We start from the raw sequence: 18,730 nt of genomic DNA, 5'->3' as shown, positions 1-18,730 counted from the left end.
GAGTTGTGATGAAGTGACCAAAGTACATTTGGAGTTCCTTCTTGTCTGGTTGTGTCTGAGCAGTCCACACTGTGTAAGCAACATAATTGAAGCCTCTTTGGCCTTCACTCTTTTTCTTCATTATATTTTTGAATGTAGCATAGAAACAGGATGACAACTTATTTACAAATTCATTAGGAATGGACAATAAAGCTGAAACATTAAAATTTAGTGCTACCTTGTTTACAGGAATACTCTGTAATGCAGGAATAATTTTCTGTTCATTTCCCGCCTCTTTACCTCACAGTTGTAAGATTACAACAGCAATGTTTACTTGTACATCTGCCTCTTTTCCTATTGCTCATTGATCATGAAAGAATACTGTATTGTTGTTTTTCTAACAGTCAATTAGTCTCTACTAAAATTCCTGTTCTCACATTTATCATTCATCCACAAAAGATTTTGTAAAATAACTGTTTAAGACTTCTTTGCAGTATTAAAAGTATACCTACACCTAAATCCTGGTGTACTAGCAATTAATTCATATGTAACTACACTGAAATCATGAGCACCTTGCACAGAAGCACACATTTGCCAGACGCTTGGATGAACAGAACTTTATTAGTTTTAAATTACATGCTAAGTTTTGCAAAATACTTTTTTTCCTCTTTGGTGTGGTCTCACAAGGATTGTACAGGTATTTTCAGAATATATGGGCCTACATAAGTACGTATGTATTAATTCTTTTTCCCCCCACTCATAACTGGAAACGAAGTAAGTTGTGGGGAGGAAAGGGAATCAATATTATTTCCCTAACAGTGGGTCCTAACCTCACAATGACAGGTAAATGCCTAGCTCTAACTATTGTGAGATGTGAATTTCATAGAAGTAATTTGTGGAGCTGCACATCTCCAGGAGCATTTCCCTTTTGTTTGTATATCATGCCTGAAAATGGGTTAATATCTGAGCCTCTTCCATATTCCTTAAAATATTGTATTCCTCACCCTATTCCTCCTCAGGAGAGAAATGCTTCTTGCATTGCATCCCTTATGAGGAGGGGAAAAAGTCTTTGAAGACAACATACAGGAAAAGTAAATAGCATGCTTCCTTGCAGAACTTGCTTGGGATATCTAGCACCCGCTGAAGTCAGTCAGGATGTCTTGGTATCAGTTCAAATCATAAAGGGCAGCCTGTGAAGAGCTATGCATCTTGCCAATTCCAGACCACTTCCACAAGTAAGTGAGGGGAATCTTTGTTGTTAAGTGCTGAAGGGGTGGAGTGTAAGTAAACTGACCACCTCTGTCGCTGCTGTAATGATATTTTGACTTTGCTGCAGGGAATTCTTTCTGTTGATAAAGAGAAACTTGTGAGATAAATGTATATTGTAATGATAACTCTTGAAGTTAGTAAGAATCACAAAGAAGTATTTCCATTTCAAGGGTGTTTACAGTTCAGGAGTGTAAAAGTAATTACCACCACAATAAGTCTCTGGATTCCTAACAGGCCAAATTTCTATTGCCTTCTCTGGTGGTTGAGTCTCAATAAGAATAAATTCCTGTGAGATAATCCAGATAATTCAAATTTTATTCAAGTGCAAGAAAACTGCTTCAAAAAGTTTGACAGGAGGATGATGAAAAAAAACAACTAAAAAACAATCTGAAAATATGTCAAATTAGTGTGGTTATTCTACAGAGCACAGTCCATATCCCAAAATACTTGAAGATGGCAATTAATGGAGATGCACTTGTTGCAATATTTAAGTTTAAAAAAAACTTGATACACAATTTTGTAGACTATAAAATCTTCTGGAAGAAAAAAAGTCTGATACACTATCAGCAAGGCCTTTGAAACCATTCCCCAGGCCAAGCTGTCAGCTCCTGGCTTGGACAGGAGCACTCTGCACTGGGTTAGGAACTGGCTGGAAGGCTGAGCCTAGAGAGTGGTGGTGAATGGTGCCACATCCAACTGGTAGCCAGTCACTAGTGGTGTCCCCCAGGGATCAGTGTTGGGCCCAATCCTGTTCAATATCTTTATTGATGATCTGGAAGAGGGGATTGAGTCCACCATCAGTAAGTTTGCAGATGACAAGAAGTTTGGGGCAGGTGTGGATCTGTTAGGGGGTAGGGCTCTGCAGAGGGAACTTGACAAGCTGAACAGATGGGCAGAGTCCAGCATGATGGCATTTAACAAGTCTAAGTGCCAGATGTTGCACTTTGGCCACAACAACCCCATGCAGTGCTACAGGCTGGGGTTGGAGTGGCTGGAGAGCAGCCAGGCAGAAAGGGACCTGGGGGGTATTCATTGATAGCTGGCTGAACACGAGCCAGGAGTGTGCCCAGGTGGCCAAGAAGGCCAATGGCATCCTGGCCTGTATTAGAAATAGTGTGGCCAGCAGGAGCAGGGTAGTCATTTTGCCCCTGTACTCAGCACTGATTAGGCCACACTTTGAGTCCAGTTCCAGGCCCCTCAATTTAAGGACATTGAGATGCTGGAATGTGTCCAGAGAAAGGCAACAAGGCTGGTGAGAGGTGTTGAGCACAAGCCCTATGAGGAGAGGCTGAGGAAGCTGGGGTTGTTTAGCCTGGAGGAGGCTCAAGGGAGACCTTATTGCTCTTTACAACTACCTGAAAGGTTGTAGGCAGATGGGGGTTGGTCTCTTCTCCCAGGCAACCAGCACCAGAACAAGAGGACACAGTCTCAAGCTGCACCAGGGGAAATTTAGGCTCAAGGTGAGGAGAAAGCTCTTCACAGAGAGTAATTGGCTATTGGAATGGGCTGCCCGGGGAGGTGGTACAGTCACCGTTCCTGGAAGTGTTCAATAAAGGATTAGACGTGGCACTTGAAGCCATGAGGTGTCAGATATTAGGTTGGACTTGATGATCGCTGAAGTATTTTCCAACCTTATTGATTCGACGAAAAAGACTACATAGTGTAAGTAGTTGTGAGATGAGATGGCATGGTGACTGATAGAAAAGACAAACTGAAATACAATCTTCAGCATGGAAAAAAAGGAATACAAAGCTGTGTGTGGTTTAAAATATTTATTACGGATGTAGACAAGAATGTGAAAATTGTGGTAGCAAAATACAGATGAGTCTTAACAATACCCACATAAATCTGCACCGGGCACTGGAGTCATCAGAACTCTTAGATTCCTTGGCATTGTGGTTCCAATGAAATTCAGCATTGGCAACACCACACATCCTGTCACAAATGATCTGAACTACACATACATTAGTTTGTTGTAATTACTGAACCATCAGACTGTTATTAATGTCAAAACATCTGTGGATCATTGCATGAGTAGATCCAATAAACAGATAAAGGCATGCATAAGAAGTACTATATACAATAAAATGCTTTATCTTCACTATATATGTAAAGACTATGCCTTCACTTGCGGTGTTATGTTCTGGTTGTCCTACCCCACATAAAGCATTGCAAAACCAGATGGGACTTTGAAAAGCTTGGTGCTACAGAGATATTTAAATAAAAAAACCTGTCTAGATGGGAAATTATACGATAGGACTACAACAAGAGAAAATGAATAGGGTAGAGGTTCAGTAAGTTATATTTACCTATTTTTATAATTCAAATATATAAATACCTGATGAAATTGGAAAGCATCAATGTTAAAATAGCTGGTTTAGCATTAATTTCAGAGAAGATTGGGCATTTATAAGAATAGGGATTACCACACACAAAATTTTGGATGGGATAAACAACAAAAGCATGTTTGAAAAAGTAAGTAGAGCCTTAATGATATAAAATATACCCTGATCCTTAATTACAGGAGGTTTAGAAAATCAGCCACCTCCCCAGGCAGTGTTATTCCATATTCGTCCACTATGTGGGTTCTTGCATTTTCCTTTAAAGTCAGAGCCAGGATGCCAAATGAAACACTGCTCTCATGCAGCCTAGATTTTCAAAGCTATGGGAGATGTTGGATGCTTTACTTTTCACATACACAGTGTGAGATATTAGGTCCATGTTTCTCAGAGGGAACTTGCATTTTAGGGAACTGATGACAAAGAATTCCACAAAATCCTCAGGCAATGAAGTTTACATTACAGTGCAATACTTACTTGATTAAAACACCTCATTACTTTCAAACATCGCTGAAGACCTGGAAAACAGTACATATTAACCCTGTTTCCATTTTAAAATAACATTGAAATAAACAAACAAACAAAAAGAATTAATAATAGTAACAATAATAAAAGTAACTACATAATCTGCTTTGTGCAGTACATTTCTTTCTTCATACTCTGTAAGGGAAGGTTTGCTATTTATGGTATGCTCAGAGTCTGCCTTTCAGAAGACAGCCCAGCTTGGCAGGAAAGTTTTCAGTTGCTACTGGAAATATGTCACTTATTAAGAACAGAGGGGATATTTATCACTGTCTCAAGGGTTACTTTGGCTGAAGCAAAGAAACAGCTCAGTTATATAATAAAAAAGAGCTAGGTCAAAGAATAAGACATTTATACAGTGTGTGCTCAAGTCTCCAGCAGTGCCAAGTCAGTTTATCTCTTGCATATCTTGCACAGTGAGTGAGACCACGGATCCATCCCCAAAACCACCTCTGAGTTATGGGCTTAAGTCATCATTGAAAAACTCTCCCAAAACTTCACTCAAGAGACAAAGATTTGGTCCTCCTACATCTAGTTGGCATTCAGTTTTGTTACCAGACCAATCACATAGTCATGGTTCAAACACTATTCCAAGCAAACTAAAAATGCCAGCTCTAGATGAGAAGCTTGAACAAAGCACCATTTTAACGGGTGCTGAGTATCATCAGTGCTTTCAGTCCTTGTCAGCGTTAGGGTGGGGGATACTCAAAAGAAACCCAACTCCGCTCTATGGATACCACATCACTGAGTACTGCACAGTATTTCAGCAAGACAAGGACAGTTATAAAAAGTCAAATGTATGTTTCCATCTGTTTATGTCAATGCTTGAGGTCTCATTTCAGGGTAGCCAAATCAGCAAGGGCTGTCACAAGAAAAATAATCTGCATCCAGAACCCTTTTAAAGTTTCCTCTCCGTGTTTTAGTTCCCAGTACTTAAGGGCATGCTTTAAATGAAATGTTTAACTATGCAGCACATTTTCAAACACGAAGCTAATTGCCATAATAACAACCTAGTGAACAAATACCGGTAAGTCAGCATAACGTTGCACCCTCCTTTCCAAAGCCAGAAATGGGCCTCGGACCACGATGACCTTGGTTCCTCAGAGTAGGAGGGGCAGCGCCCTTCGTGAAGCAACCTAGAGCCAGGGCAGCTGTAGCGGTGCGCCGTGGACAAGGAGCCGCAGGGCACGCTCCCCGCTGGGGCAAGGCTGCCGCCCCCGCACCTGTTGCGCCGCCATTTGGCCGTGAGAGAGGGGCAGCAGCGCAGGCTGCTCCGCTCGCCTCCTTCTCCTCCACCGACAACTTCCCGGGGCGTAAACAGCCGCGCCAGGTGCCGCCCTCGCCTTGAGGGGACGGCGGGCGGACGCGAGCAGAGTAGACGCAGCCCAGGCTGGCAGCGCGTCCACTGAAGGCGAGGGAAAGTATTTCTGTGGGAGTGCGGCCGGCCTTGCCCATTTGCCCCCTGCCTGGCCCTCCTCCCGCCTCCGCCCCGCCGCTGGTTGCCGGCTGACAGGTGCGCGCTCCTCCGCGGCAGCCCGCTCGCCCCCGCCTCTCCCGGCCCCTCTGCCTGTCCCGCGCCATCACCAGCCCCGGTTCCCCCAGCCCCCGCCCGGCACGGCCCCGGATTGTTTAGTCCTTGAGAAGCTGGTCTGGGTCCAGATTTTGCTTTGATCTTTTTTTTCTCTTTCTTTTTTTTTTTTTTTTTTTCAAGCGAGAAGAAAAAAAAAAAAAGCCAAAAGAAAACAAAACCTGGAGACGCAGAAAAGGGCTCTAGAAAAAAGTTTTGGATGGGATTATGTGGAAACTACCCTGCAATTCTCCGCTGCCAGAGCAGACTCAGTGCTGCCTTCTCCCCAGCGGCGCAGCCCGCGCCGGGCGCTGCTGAGAGACGCCCGGGCCTCGGTGCCGCGCCGCCAGTGCCTGCTGTGCTGGAGCCCCTCGCCCCGCCGGCCCAATGCTCCTCCTCGGGCTGCTCCTGCTGACATCTGCCCTGGCCGGCCGGAGGCAAGGGGCCGCCGCCGAGTCTGACCTCAGCAGCAAGTTCGTCTTCTCCGGCGCCAAGGAGCAGAACGGTAAGAAGCAGCAGCAGCTCCCGCCGCCGCGCAGCCCCGGGGCAGAGGCAGGGCGGGCGCCGGACCGGCGCGGAGTGCGGCGGAGCTCTCGCGCCTGCGGGGCTGCCCGGCGCCGCGGAGGGAGAGCGGCCCTGCGCGGGGTGGCGGCCGCGGAGGCTGTGGGGGGAGCTCTATGGCTGGGCCGGGGTGAATGGGGATCGGCTGCTGGATGGGTGTTTGCCCGCCGCGTTCAGAGGAACTCTCTGGGTAAAAGGCAGCTGCTGGGCGAGCAAGAGGGAGCCCAACGCTGGCTCAGAGGCTATCTCTTCTGCGGTCCGAGGTACAAACTGTATCACTTCCCCGCCGCCCCCTCCCCCCTCCCCCCCCCCAAAAAAAAATAAAAATCAACCCACCCCAAAACAAAACAAACCCAAAACCAAACAGGCAAACAACACCACCCCCCAAAAAAACCCCAAAACCCCCTCACGCCACAAACCAACAGGCAACGACCCGCGCACCTTTGTACCCTCAATGCTTGGCTCTTAGGGAGTGGGGGGTGAGTTTTTGTGTTTGTGCGTGAATGAGTGGTATTTTGTATGGACTGGAAACGAGCTAATCTCGCATAGGAAATGGGAATTACTTTCAACTTTCAAGTGTACCTGAAATGTTTGGAAAACTCTCAAATGCAAGTTCCCTTGGGCTGGTGCTGTACAGCGCTGGAGAAAGACTCCTTTCATACAGCAAGGGCAGCTTCGGGGTGTGTAATTTGCTTAGCCTCTGAACTACATATGATTTACATTATTCAGATTTTTAAGCGCCTTTCTTCTTGATCTGTTATTATGAAGTCATTTTAAAGAATACTTTGCAAACTGAAACATTTTATACTGCATGAAACCAGACTTAGTGTAGAATCTCTAAAATTAAAGCAGTCACCATACATTTATGGAAACCCTGGTGCTTGATCTATGGGGGTTTTGAAAAATTTAGTACTTTGCACATCAGCTGGAACAAGCTTTCTCCTTGGGCACAAACCAACACAAAAGGGAGTTTTCAGATTTCTCTGAACTGTAGTGACATGAGACAGAAATGCAGATGTGAGGCTAATTGAAGTCTCTGATCTTTGAACTTGGGACTCCCCAGATTAAAGTATTCACCGTCATATCTTCAAATAGAAAGCAAAGTTTCAGAGATCTCTGCAAGAGTTCTGTGAATGGGTATAATATGCAGTGTACTAGTGAATAGCAGGGGGGATTAATAATACCTGTGGCCTGCTAATGTGATGAAATATGGCACCTGTGGACTGGCAGAGCTGCTGATCAGCATAAGGATCAGTCCCTAACCAAAGCAACTGTAAAGGGACAGAGTAAAGTGATCAAAAGACTCAGAGACCTGGTTGTTCTGACAGGAAACCAATCAGACTTTATGCACAGTGCAGGAAATTATCTTCCCCGTGTGAGAAACCACTCTCTTTTTACCCCATTGCAGTTTACCTGGTGGTTTAGAGGCCTTAGGGCACCAATTTGTGACGATGTAGACTTGTTACTAATATACTAAAGGCATGCAGTGATGCTGCCTTCTGTTACGTTTGTATGGCATGCACTCGAAGCATATTGACACACAGAAAAATTATCATTGCTTTGCTTTAACTTTGGCAGGATTGGAAAGAAACCTGCTCAGTCTGCCCTAAGAGGTTTGTTACAGGATAATGCAGCTGGGCCTTGAAGGACCACCAGAGTTCTTCCATAATGGGAGAACAGTGTAAAAGGTAGATCATATGGTATTGAAGCAAAATTGATTTAAGTAGGTGTAAGTATAGATGACAACAGAAACTAGATTCTGTGCACATATATCAGAAATGCAGCTGCCTTAGGTCAGGCTTCAACTGGTTTGCAATGCAGTTTGGCATGCTCTAAGATACAGTCACTGCATCTTAGAACAAATGCAAATCCAGGAGATTTAAAGTGCCCTGCCACTGTGTTCTGTGGTAGTTTGTACTTAACAGCAGTCTGGATATTTCTCGTAGCTTACTTGAAGTTTGTTTTCTTGTTGTTCAATTGCAAAACTAATTTTTAAAAATTAATGCAAGTTTAGGTACAGCTAAACACCAGCTCCTGACTTTCCTTAACTGATTTTAATTATTTGGGGGATCAGTAATACTGGTCAGACCAGTTCTTACTTGATTTAATTAGAGTGATTTTTACACTCTGCTGCAATCTAAAGATTGTATAGCTTTTAGCTAGAGGCAGGTTAAAACTCCTTGGAGTATGAGAATGAGATATTGCTGTTTACATGCCAAATAATCTTTGGTCAGGAGAGAGGGAGATTTTTCACTCTCAGTCTACAAATACAAATTCTGTCCTCTACTTGTAAGACTGCTAAATGGCCAAAAAGTTTTGCAGTAGAGTGGGTTACAGTGATTCAGCTACACACATGGGTGCTGTAGCTATTGCTTTAAGGTGATAGTGAAGATGTCTATCAGTGACTAAATCAGTGGGGCTGCTTGTAATACAAAGGGTAAGAATGTGCTTAAGGATTCTTTTTTTCATAATTGGCATTTATTTATTAGCTATGTTATTAACTTCAGAATTAAAATTTGACTTTATTTACCAAATAGAGACATTGGCTTGTGTCTGCTGCATAGTGTCATTTTAGGTGGCAATTTCCTAGTGTAAACATTTCTTTGAAATCATGAATTAGATGTTCTTAGGACTCAGTATTTTGCTGCTATCTCCAAGGAATTCAGTGTGATAGTTCTTGTGGGGCTAATGTAGCTCTATTTGAAACCACTGAAACTACCTCTTTGTTTTTATTTGCTCTCTGTTACAGTCAGATTTTCTTTAAGAACAGGTTTTATTTCTGATTCTTCTTGACAGAAAGGGGTTTTTGTGTGATTTCCTTGAAAAATTCATGTTTGCCTTTAGTATTTCTATTTTATTCAATTAAGTGAATACTCATCTGGAAGATCGAAGAAACTTGTGCAACAATTTTCTGGAAACTGAAGTAGCAGTAAATGGTGTGTGTAGTGGTGGTTCCCATTTATCTGGATGGATTAAATTTCCACAATTGTCATGTTGAAAAACAGATTATGCTTTGAAGGATTTATCTTACTTAGGTGGCTTTATCAGTTCTCTTATGGCTGGCTGCTGTATTTATTATCACTTTTCCATACTGAAGTAAAGAGTCAAGAAAAATTGATTACTCAGTTTCTTCTGAGGAACAAAACTGTATCTCTTGGACACTGAATTCTATGAGTTGGATGTTTTACTTATTTCTACTTTCTGTTATAGTTCTTGATGGTTTTGCTTCTGATTGCTGTTTTTATGCAGTATCTTCATTCTGTTTCTGTAGCTTCAGCAATGTCTGAGAGAAGTATTGGTAGATTGAGTAATATGAATGACTTAAAATCATTTAACTCAGGTGTCTGAGTGTACTTGCTTGTAAGATATTATTAGTTTAATTTAGATTCAATTGCAGCATGAGATGGAATGAGAATCTAAGTATTGTTTTCTTGGGTGTCTTAGGACAAGATGTGATAAATATTTAAAGTAATTTTGCTAAGCTGTCAGCTGTTAAGATTTCAGTGAGAAATACAAGGATGTCTTACTAGAAAACAATATAAAAACTATTATACAAGCAATGAAATGGATAGCTTATGTAGTGTGTGCATTTAAAGTGTATTAATGAATTACTTTAGAAGGCCTAGAAACTAAGGTCAGTTAATTTTCCAGGGCCACCTAGTTAGAAATACTGATTTTCCTGCTGTCAGTTTCAAGTGCAAATGAACATTAGTAAATAGATTTGTAGAAGTAAATTTTAGGAAACTGAAGTACTTCATTTTATTTTCACCCATCCTGCAGCACAGGTAATTTACTGGTGGTGATGTATCTTTTGATAAACATTAATTTCCTTTAAGATTGGTGGTTATTGTTCTCTCCCCTCTCCCCCCTCCCACAATAGAAACTTTAAATAATGAATTTCATAAATTCTCTAAGTAATGTTTCATAAACTGATCACTTCATAATACATGTCTTAAATCTTCCAAAACAGGCAAGATCTATGTTGCTTAAAAAACTCCCAGCCAAACAGGAGTCCTCAAGCTGGAGTTCAAGACTCATGTATTTCAGACTGTCCTTGGGAAAAGTTGATGGATGAAGCTGGAAGTGTGTGAGTGAAGAGCCAGAGGGAGCTTCTCTCATCACACATTGTCTCTCAACCACTTAGAGGATTCCTCTTCTTGTGTCACTCCAAAGGGAGCTTCCAGTTTATTCAGGGTTGGGAAGCATCAATATGAAGTAGAGTTTCTAATTAAGTCTGTTTAACTTGGTCTGAACACCTGAAATAAGGTGTGCTCATCCAAGTGATGCAGTGCGTCAGGCCCTTGTAGATGGGACTGTCAGTGCTTTTGCTTGAATGCTGTCATTTGACTGCAAAATTCTCTCGTTAGCCAAGAGGCTTTAAAGTAGTGGGGATCTGCACCACTTTCACTGCCTTGTGGAATTGATGAGTGCCAGTACAGTCTGTTGACTACTGCTGGGTAGCAGAAATACTGTTTTGAGAAGATAAGGAAGTATACAACATGACCATGCGTCATCTAAAGGGAAACTTCATAGCAGTGCAGTTTTTCTCAGGTTTAAACTACTGTTGTGTAGTCCAAGAATAGTTTTGAGATGTTTTAAAATGTTTTTCCTGGGGAGTGAAGAATTGTACCACATCCTCTTTGAACTTTAAACAAAAGGTTGTGGCAAATTAGAGATGTTCTTCAACACTGCAGTAAATTGCAGTGGAAAAAAGTATTTTAAACTGTTTTTTGTCTTCATAGTTATGGTGTATGGTCTGCCATTCATCAGAGTGCTGTTTGGGACTTCTTATTTCTGCTAGTTCTCTCAGCTCCTTCTGTTAGGTAAAAGGAAGCATTTTAAAAGCACAGATTTGCTACCTGTCTCTGATATGGAGGCATTCCAGCTTTCCAATATTTTTTAAAATATTTTGAATGGAATTTAAGGGAGAAACAGGTGAAATCTTGTATTTGCTGTAACTAGTTCTTATTAGATTTGCAGATTAGACCTTGAAACTTTGTCATGTTGTTTGGGGGTTTGAGTTTGTCTTTCAGTCAGAAACAGTTTTATAATGGAGAAGAAACACGGGGCTGAGTCCTAGCCTGAGTTAGAACAGAATAAATTCTGTTCAGTGATTTTAGTGTTCAGCTGAGTCTCTTCTAAGTCAGTTCACTTTCTGAAATTGACAACATGTTTTTGCAGTGTCTGCTTCCAACAGTGATAGCCCTCAAAGTTTATAGTTAGTGCCAAGGATTGGTATGCAGATCAAGGTCACCGTTAAATCTTATGTACTCTGTTGGTGGGGCAGAGTGAAAGGCTGCACCTGCAGGGAAGAGTGGACAGTTCAGGTTACCCCAATCTGACTAACAAGTTATTCCATTCTATATACGTTGTATTTAGTATAAAGCTGAGGGATCATTAAGGGAAAGTTCTTTTCTTCCTCAGTGGACAGCATATAGGGAGGACCCTGTCTGTTCTACCTTCAATCCTAATCCATGAGTTCTTGTTCCTGCCTGCAGACGAGTCCAGGCTGGGACTTCTGCCACAGCATCAGTGGTGATGGTGACTAACTACCATGCAGGGCAATTTGGTTTGATACTGGGTTTGTATGTATTTATATATATTTCATTTTATTACTATGTTAAATGAAGTACTTTCAGTTTTCCAATTCATAAGTTTCTCTTCCTTATTCCCTTTCTTTACCCCTTTGGGAAGGAAGAGGGGTTAAGAGAGAGCATCTGTCCTTTGTTTAGTGGCTGGCCAAGCCCCAACCCTTGATGAGGACATACCTTGAGACACTGACAACCCTACTACCAAAGGTCTTATGTTGAGCTTTGTCTTCACTTAAACATAATGTCTTTAAAATTCTTACAACTTTATTCAAACCCTTTGAATCTAATTAGTACATAGTGTAATTGTACTGGTTTGTATCCTGCAACAGTTGTGCACTATATCAGAGAGGATTTGGGGATCTTTGTGGCCATAGAGTAGTTGCTGCTTTTCATTTTTGCTGCATCTGGCAGTTCCTGATTACTAGAAAGAGGACACACTGTGAAAGCCTACTTCCCTTAGCTGGAAATAAGCCTCTTCAATGCTTTATAGATAGCTCTTGGCTTTACCCAAGAGCCATGCCTTTTCTTTTTATTCACAAACTGCATGCCACAGAAAAATGCACTTCCTGGTGTACAAGCGCCTTAGGAATTGGCATGTACATAAGTAGTCTTTTAGCAGAAACCTGTGGGACTTGGGAAAAAAATTACACAACAGTAAATGAATAGATCTAACATGTAGAAATGCAGTTATTTTAGTAACACTTGGGTATATGTATGAGTGCTTACTGTTTTTGGAGTTTCTGAGAAATTAATTGTACATTAAAGCTTACTCAGTCCCATAATTCCCTTTTGCAGCTTGTGTCTGCATGTAAAATGCTTTCATTCAGGTAGGCGAGTGAAAATTCATAATGTACTATTGTGAAGCAAAAATATAAATTTGGGTATTCTAGAGGCTTTGTTAGATTGTAGGATATTATTTAAAGGTAGCAATGCCAGGAAAATTTGTTCATGGCTCCATCTGTAGGCATCCAAACCTTAGGGTTCACCTGTCTTCTGAAGGCTCTTTTCAATAGCCTTCTGCTGAGATTTTATAAACATATCCCCCATGTTAAGCTGGGTTATTTGTGCTTAATTTCATGATGCTACTACTGTGTTTTCTTTGTGTGAAGATACCTCCTCCTACAGAGCATGTGTACAATAACACTTGTACATGTTTTCATAACCTGATCAGTTTCTGCAGAAATTGGTTGGCTGGGTCATACAAGGCAGGACTCTAGACCCTCAATGAAGTCCTATACACAAAGACTATAAGAACTATTAAATTAATTTAAATGAAAGAGCCCTGCTAATTCTGTGGTCTCATGCAGGTCTTCTGCATTAGGGTCAGCAGGGGCTGTGTTTCTTCTGAGTTTAGTTCTATTCTAACTACTGTGTCTTTGTTAAGGGTTCTCACAGTTTTAGACTTTGACATTCACCTTGCGTGGGCATGACTGTACATTTACACTGGGCTTGTAGGCTACTTGGCTTCTTGTCTCTTTTTCCTCTGGAATCCTCTGAGTGTGTGTACCCCTGACCTCTGTCAATGTATTTTTAACCTTCACCAACTAGACCATCAGGTGAGTTGGCTGCAGCTCAAGATAAAGAATTAATCATCTGCTTAGGTAAGAATCTTTGAGCTGTTAGATTATTTTCCTCTGTGGCTGTTGTCTTTCAAGATGGGCAAATTTGAGACACTGGAGGTAAACTCTACAGTTCACAGTGCTAGTCTCTGCTTGCTTTTTTTCTTTTTCTTTTTTTTTTAACCCATCATTTTGCTGCCATTTTTTTATGCAGGTGGTTGTGTCTGAGAAAAAAGAATATGAAGTTAACTTCCTATGTACAGGAACAGCATTTGTGTATGAAATGAGAAAATGTTCAAAAGTCAGGGCATCCTTTTTTTTCAGTGGCAGAGTACCATTTTGTGAACTAATCCTTATAAATTATGTATTAATTGTGTGCTTTATGGTAAATTCATTCAAGGTATTATTATAAATACAGATATTATAAGGTGATTCTTTGAGGGTGAAGACCACTGCAGTTCCTCTACTTCCTGAAAGCCCAAAACACTGAAGTTTCTCCTTAGGTTTGTTACAACTAATTATTAACTGCATTAAAATAGTGTGCAGGCATGGCTCATATAGATCACTGTTACACTGATTGCTTTACATGAAGTGCAAGGCATGTGCTTGTTCCGAATAGAGCCAGATAAAGGACCAGGTGGCAGTAGGGAGGCCAAGACTCCCTTTTGTCATGCACCTTGCTAGCACTGGCTGGAAATAGGACCCTTTGTTTTGAATGTTTTAGTACTCTGTTTTCCAGATGAGCAGTGGTGCTAGTTGGGTAGCTATCTTCTTATGTTCCCTATAATACTACAGTTCTATTAAAGGAAAATGAGAGAAGTCTCCTGGTGCTGAATTTAAACTCCTTTATCACCTTTAAGTGGCTTTTCTTGAAATGTTGTCTTTCTGTCTCAGAAAAAGCAAAGTATGTCTTGGGAAAAGGAAGCAATGCTGCTTATTTCCTGTACATTTAATTCCTTTTTTGCATTGCTTCTCCTGCAATATTCTTATGAATGGGCAATAAATAATGTAAGAATGTGGGGGAGCATGAGGTTAGGAAGATCCTGTAATGGGCTTCAAACTAGGTTCAGGCAGTAAAAAGTAAGAGAGTGATGCCTTTTTTGTAGTTTCAGTATTCTGTATCTTTAAACCATTACTCAGTTTGGCACATCAGCAAAGTTGTAATTTTCTGTGAAGGGAAAGACCTGGTCTAAAATCCTGGGAGTGTCATATTTGAAGACTGGCTTTGGAGAGACACTCTGAACACCTTCCATGTCAATCTATAGCTGTTAATGTGTCTGTACAACTTTGAAAGTGTCATTTCTTTAAAAGCACATGAAGTGGGAAGATGTTTGCTGGAAGAGGTACTGATTTGTGCAATAATGTGCATGATGTCACTTTAAGTGATAGCTATAGTCTTTTCTACAAAATTCCATTGTCTGGTGTTTTATTAAATTATTGTTCACAAAACTTTGTTGGATGACCCATTGCATGGTAGCAACTGGAATATCTAAGAAGTTTTATTTTTGTTATTATTTTTCCTCCCAATGTACTTCATTGTGTAACTACCAGACTGCCTTCGCACTCCTTCAAAACAGAGGCACAAGTCCTAGAGGTACCATACTCCTCCTCGGACTGAGAGGAAACCAGCACTTATTTTATACAATAGTTAGACATTAAAAAAGATATATGGCACAGGAAATTCTTTTGCTGTGTGTGAAGGTATGGCATTTCCAAACTGAAAGTGTTGTTCTGACTATTTCACCGGTAGTGGTGAGTTATATGAGGCCACTTCCATCTGTAGAGAGTCTGTTTCACTTGCTTGTGGTTCTGGGGCTCATTCAAATGCTCAAAAACAAAATAAAAGGAATGGATGTAATAATTTCTTTATGGAAAAGTCATAAAAAGCTACAGGGCTGTGTAAACAAATTGGGTCATTTACAAGATGTTTAAGTGATGGATATTCAGTTCAAATTCAAAGGTGTGGATTAGATTTTATAGTCATATTGACTGAATTTTGCTCTCAATAAGACTTTCTTTTTTTTTTTTTTTTTTTTTGCCAGGAATGCCTTTGACACCACAGATAACAAATTCTCAGAAACTGTGTTTTCAAACATTTCAGAGCAAAGGTGAGGAACAGGAGAACAAATCAGTAGTATAATTTGATCTTTTGGTTTTTTTCTAGTGGAGTGAGGGATCTTTCTTGAGTCACCCTGTAAAGCTGTAGTGGAACTTTGTAGTGTTCCCAGGGAAAATAAACTAAGAGAGTTTCCCTTCTGAATTCAAACATGCCTGAGCTAATTACAAAGCAACTGTTTTGGCTGTCTGCTCTATTTGTATAAATAGATTTGCACAGAACAGCAGCAACTGATCCAAGTTAAATGGTGCTAGCTACAGAAACTTATGTTGGATCTAGTTGAAGCATTGAACATTAAATCTGTGGTGTGTCAATTCACAAGACCCTTGTGACTTACATCATCATTTGTCAGAGTGCTGAAAAAGTGAAATGGAAAAGATGCTTTTGCATGTTAAGATAAATTCAGCAGGGTTATTTATATGTTTTGATGTAAATGTATGGAAAATTTTCTTAAGTTTGGGGAGGGGGCTTTTGTGTTGGCTACTATGGGGTGCTTTCCTTCTCATGAGATGTGGTTGCCCAGCTCTGTTATTACCAAAGCAATTTCAACTACCTTTCAGAATAAAAATAACTTTACTGAATGAAAGTTTGGAGTTATTTGTAATTAATTGTACATTAGTGAAGATACTGGTTTGTACATACAGCTGTTATTGTGTGCTCCAAACCTATCTTCCCCCATCTCTTATAAGTGGAGGTTTGAAGGGGGAAAGACAAAGGCATGAAATTGCCTTCCAAGGTGCGAAATTGCCTTCCCCTTCACCTGGGGACAGGTAAGTAGTGCCCATGCTTCCCACCAGGGTGGAGGTTCCTTCCCTAGGGGAAGTCTGCTGGGTTTGGGAGCTGTGATTAGCAGGATGCTTCATGCCCATTATACATTGGCCTTGGACACTTTGTCTAGAAACACCTTAAATAGAGTGGCCAGAAAGCAATCTGGGCTCTCGCCATCATCTTGCTCCTGCTCCTGCCCTTGCTCTTGCTCTCCTACTCTTGCCTTTGTCTTGCTTGCTCCATTCACACCTGGCTTCTCCCTGGACCCTGCCTGCCTAAGGTCCTGCTCTCTGCCTGCCATAGAGTAACTCTGCCTGCTGTGAAACCTGCGGCTTTCTTGCAGTGCTGCTGCTCATGAGTTTTGCCTCATAGCAGCTGTGTCTGTGGACACTTTGTTTCTGGCGGGTGCTTTTCCTTTGGATTGTGCAGCATTATCCACAAATTGGATTATAAAACCTGCAGTTCCTGGAGCCTGCCACCCATGAGAGACCTAGGCACCATCACCAAATTCCTGCTCCATCCTCATGAGTACAAACTGGCATTCTCATCAGCTTTCCCAAGGTTCCTGGATTGCCTCTGATTATAAGTGGGATGGAGCTATTTTGTGGCTTAGCCTTTTCTATTTTCTGGTTTCTCTAAATTGTACTAAAGTTGCCCATAAGCATCCTGGTAGAGTTTACAACCAAATAGAACCTGTAAGTAATCACATAAGTTTTATACCTAATTTTGGGGCAGGGCTTTTGAGAAGAATAAAGATAACTATATTTTTATAATTCCTGCCTTGTTAATTCATCCCCAGTCAAATCAACAGCATTAAATAATGAGCTATCAACTCACCTTGCAGGCATAATACTGTACTGTGAAACTAATAGTTGTTACTTGGGAAGTGTGTATATGTGATAAACAATATTTGAAGAAGACCTTCAGAAAGGAATACAAATGTGTATGTGCATTGTAGTGTTGATTGCGAAAGGTTTGCATTTATATTATTCATAGAATCATTAAGGTTGGAAAAGACCCTTAAGATCATTGAGTCCAACCATAACCCAACTACCATGACCACTAAAGCTGTATCCTGAAGCACCCCATCTACAGGCCTCTTAAACATCTCCAGGGATGATAACTTCACCATCTACCTAGGAAGCCTATTCCAATGCCTCACCACTCTCTCAGTAAAACAATTTCTCCTAATGTCTAATCCAAAGCTCCTCTGGCGCATCTTAAACCCATTTTCTCTCATCCTGTTAGTAGTTACTTGGGAGAAGAGACCAACACCAGCTACACTACATCCTCCTTTCAGGTAATTGTAGAGAGCAGTAAGATCTTCCCTTAGCCTTCATTTCTCAACACTAAACAACTCCAGCTCCCTCAGCCGCACCTTGTATGGCATGCCCTTCAAATCCCTGGTATAGGTTTGATGGTTTGAAGACATTGAGGTCCCCTATACTGTGGTGCCCAGAATTGAACACAGTACTGCAGCTATGTCCTCACCAGGGGTCCTGGATCTCCCTTTTGTCTCTTTTTTGTAGACGGGTGTCACGTTGGCAAGTCTCCAGTTGTCTGGCACCTTACCTGTTAACCAGGATTGCTGATAAATGATGGAAAGCAGCTTGGCAAGCTCTTCTGCCAGCTTCCTCAGTACTCTTGGGTGAATCCCATCTGGCCCCATAGATATGTGAGTGTCCAGGTGGTATAACAGGTAAAAACTGCTTCCTCCTGGATTATGGGGAGTTGATGCTGCTCTCCATCCCTATCAGGAGGCTGAATACCCTGAGGATAATAGGTCTGACTATGAAAGACTGAGGCAAAGAAGGCAGTAAGTGCCTCAGCCTTTTCCTTAGCTTTGATAGCAATGTTTCCTCTGTGCATCCAATGAAGGGTGGACATTTCCCTTTGCTTTCTTTTTGTTGTTAATGTATTTGTTAGAACATTTCTTTGTTATACTTCATGACAGTGGCCAGGTTGAGTTCTATCTGGGCTTTTCCCTTCCCAGTGTTCTCTCCGTATGACCTAACCAGATGCCTGTACTCTTCTTGAGTTGCCTGCCCCCTTTCACAAAGGTGGTAAACTCTCCTTTTTTTTCTGATCCCCTGCAAGAGCTCCCTATTCAGCCAGGCTGGTCATCTTCCCCAAGTTTGTTTTATGGCACCTGGGGACAGCCTGCCCCTGCACTTCCTTCTTGAAGAATGTCCAGCCTTACTTCAGCAAGAATTGAGAATTCCATCATTTCACAATCACTAAGCCCAAGATGGCATCCAACCACCACATCACCCACCAGTCCTTTCCTGTTTGTAAACAGTAGGTCTAGTAATGTGTCACCCCTGGTAGGCTCATTTACCAGCTGTCAGGACGTTCTCTTCCATACACTTCAGGAATCTCTTAGAAATACTTGAAATACAGCAGAAAAGAAACTAAAGTCCCCCCATGAGAACAAGGGCTGGTTATTTAGAGACTTTTGC

At 41.5% G+C, this 18,730-nt stretch overlaps 1 protein-coding gene across 1 annotated transcript in view; it reads left to right on the top strand.

Annotated features, from left to right (window-relative positions):
- The first annotated feature begins 5,835 nt into the window (after nucleotides 1-5,835).
- The window catches only part of PDGFC (platelet derived growth factor C), a 122,690-nt gene continuing 109,795 nt past the window's right edge, over nucleotides 5,836-18,730 (top strand). Inside the window, exon 1 of the mRNA XM_054165562.1 lies at nucleotides 5,836-6,181. Within this exon, the coding sequence (XP_054021537.1) occupies nucleotides 6,064-6,181 (118 nt within the window). The 5' untranslated portion in view covers nucleotides 5,836-6,063. The remainder of the gene's footprint in view (nucleotides 6,182-18,730) is intronic.

Source organism: Dryobates pubescens, chromosome 1 (genome assembly GCF_014839835.1).
Source record: "Dryobates pubescens isolate bDryPub1 chromosome 1, bDryPub1.pri, whole genome shotgun sequence".
Taxonomy (NCBI): domain Eukaryota; kingdom Metazoa; phylum Chordata; class Aves; order Piciformes; family Picidae; genus Dryobates; species Dryobates pubescens.
This window is presented reverse-complemented; position numbering and strand designations above follow the sequence as displayed.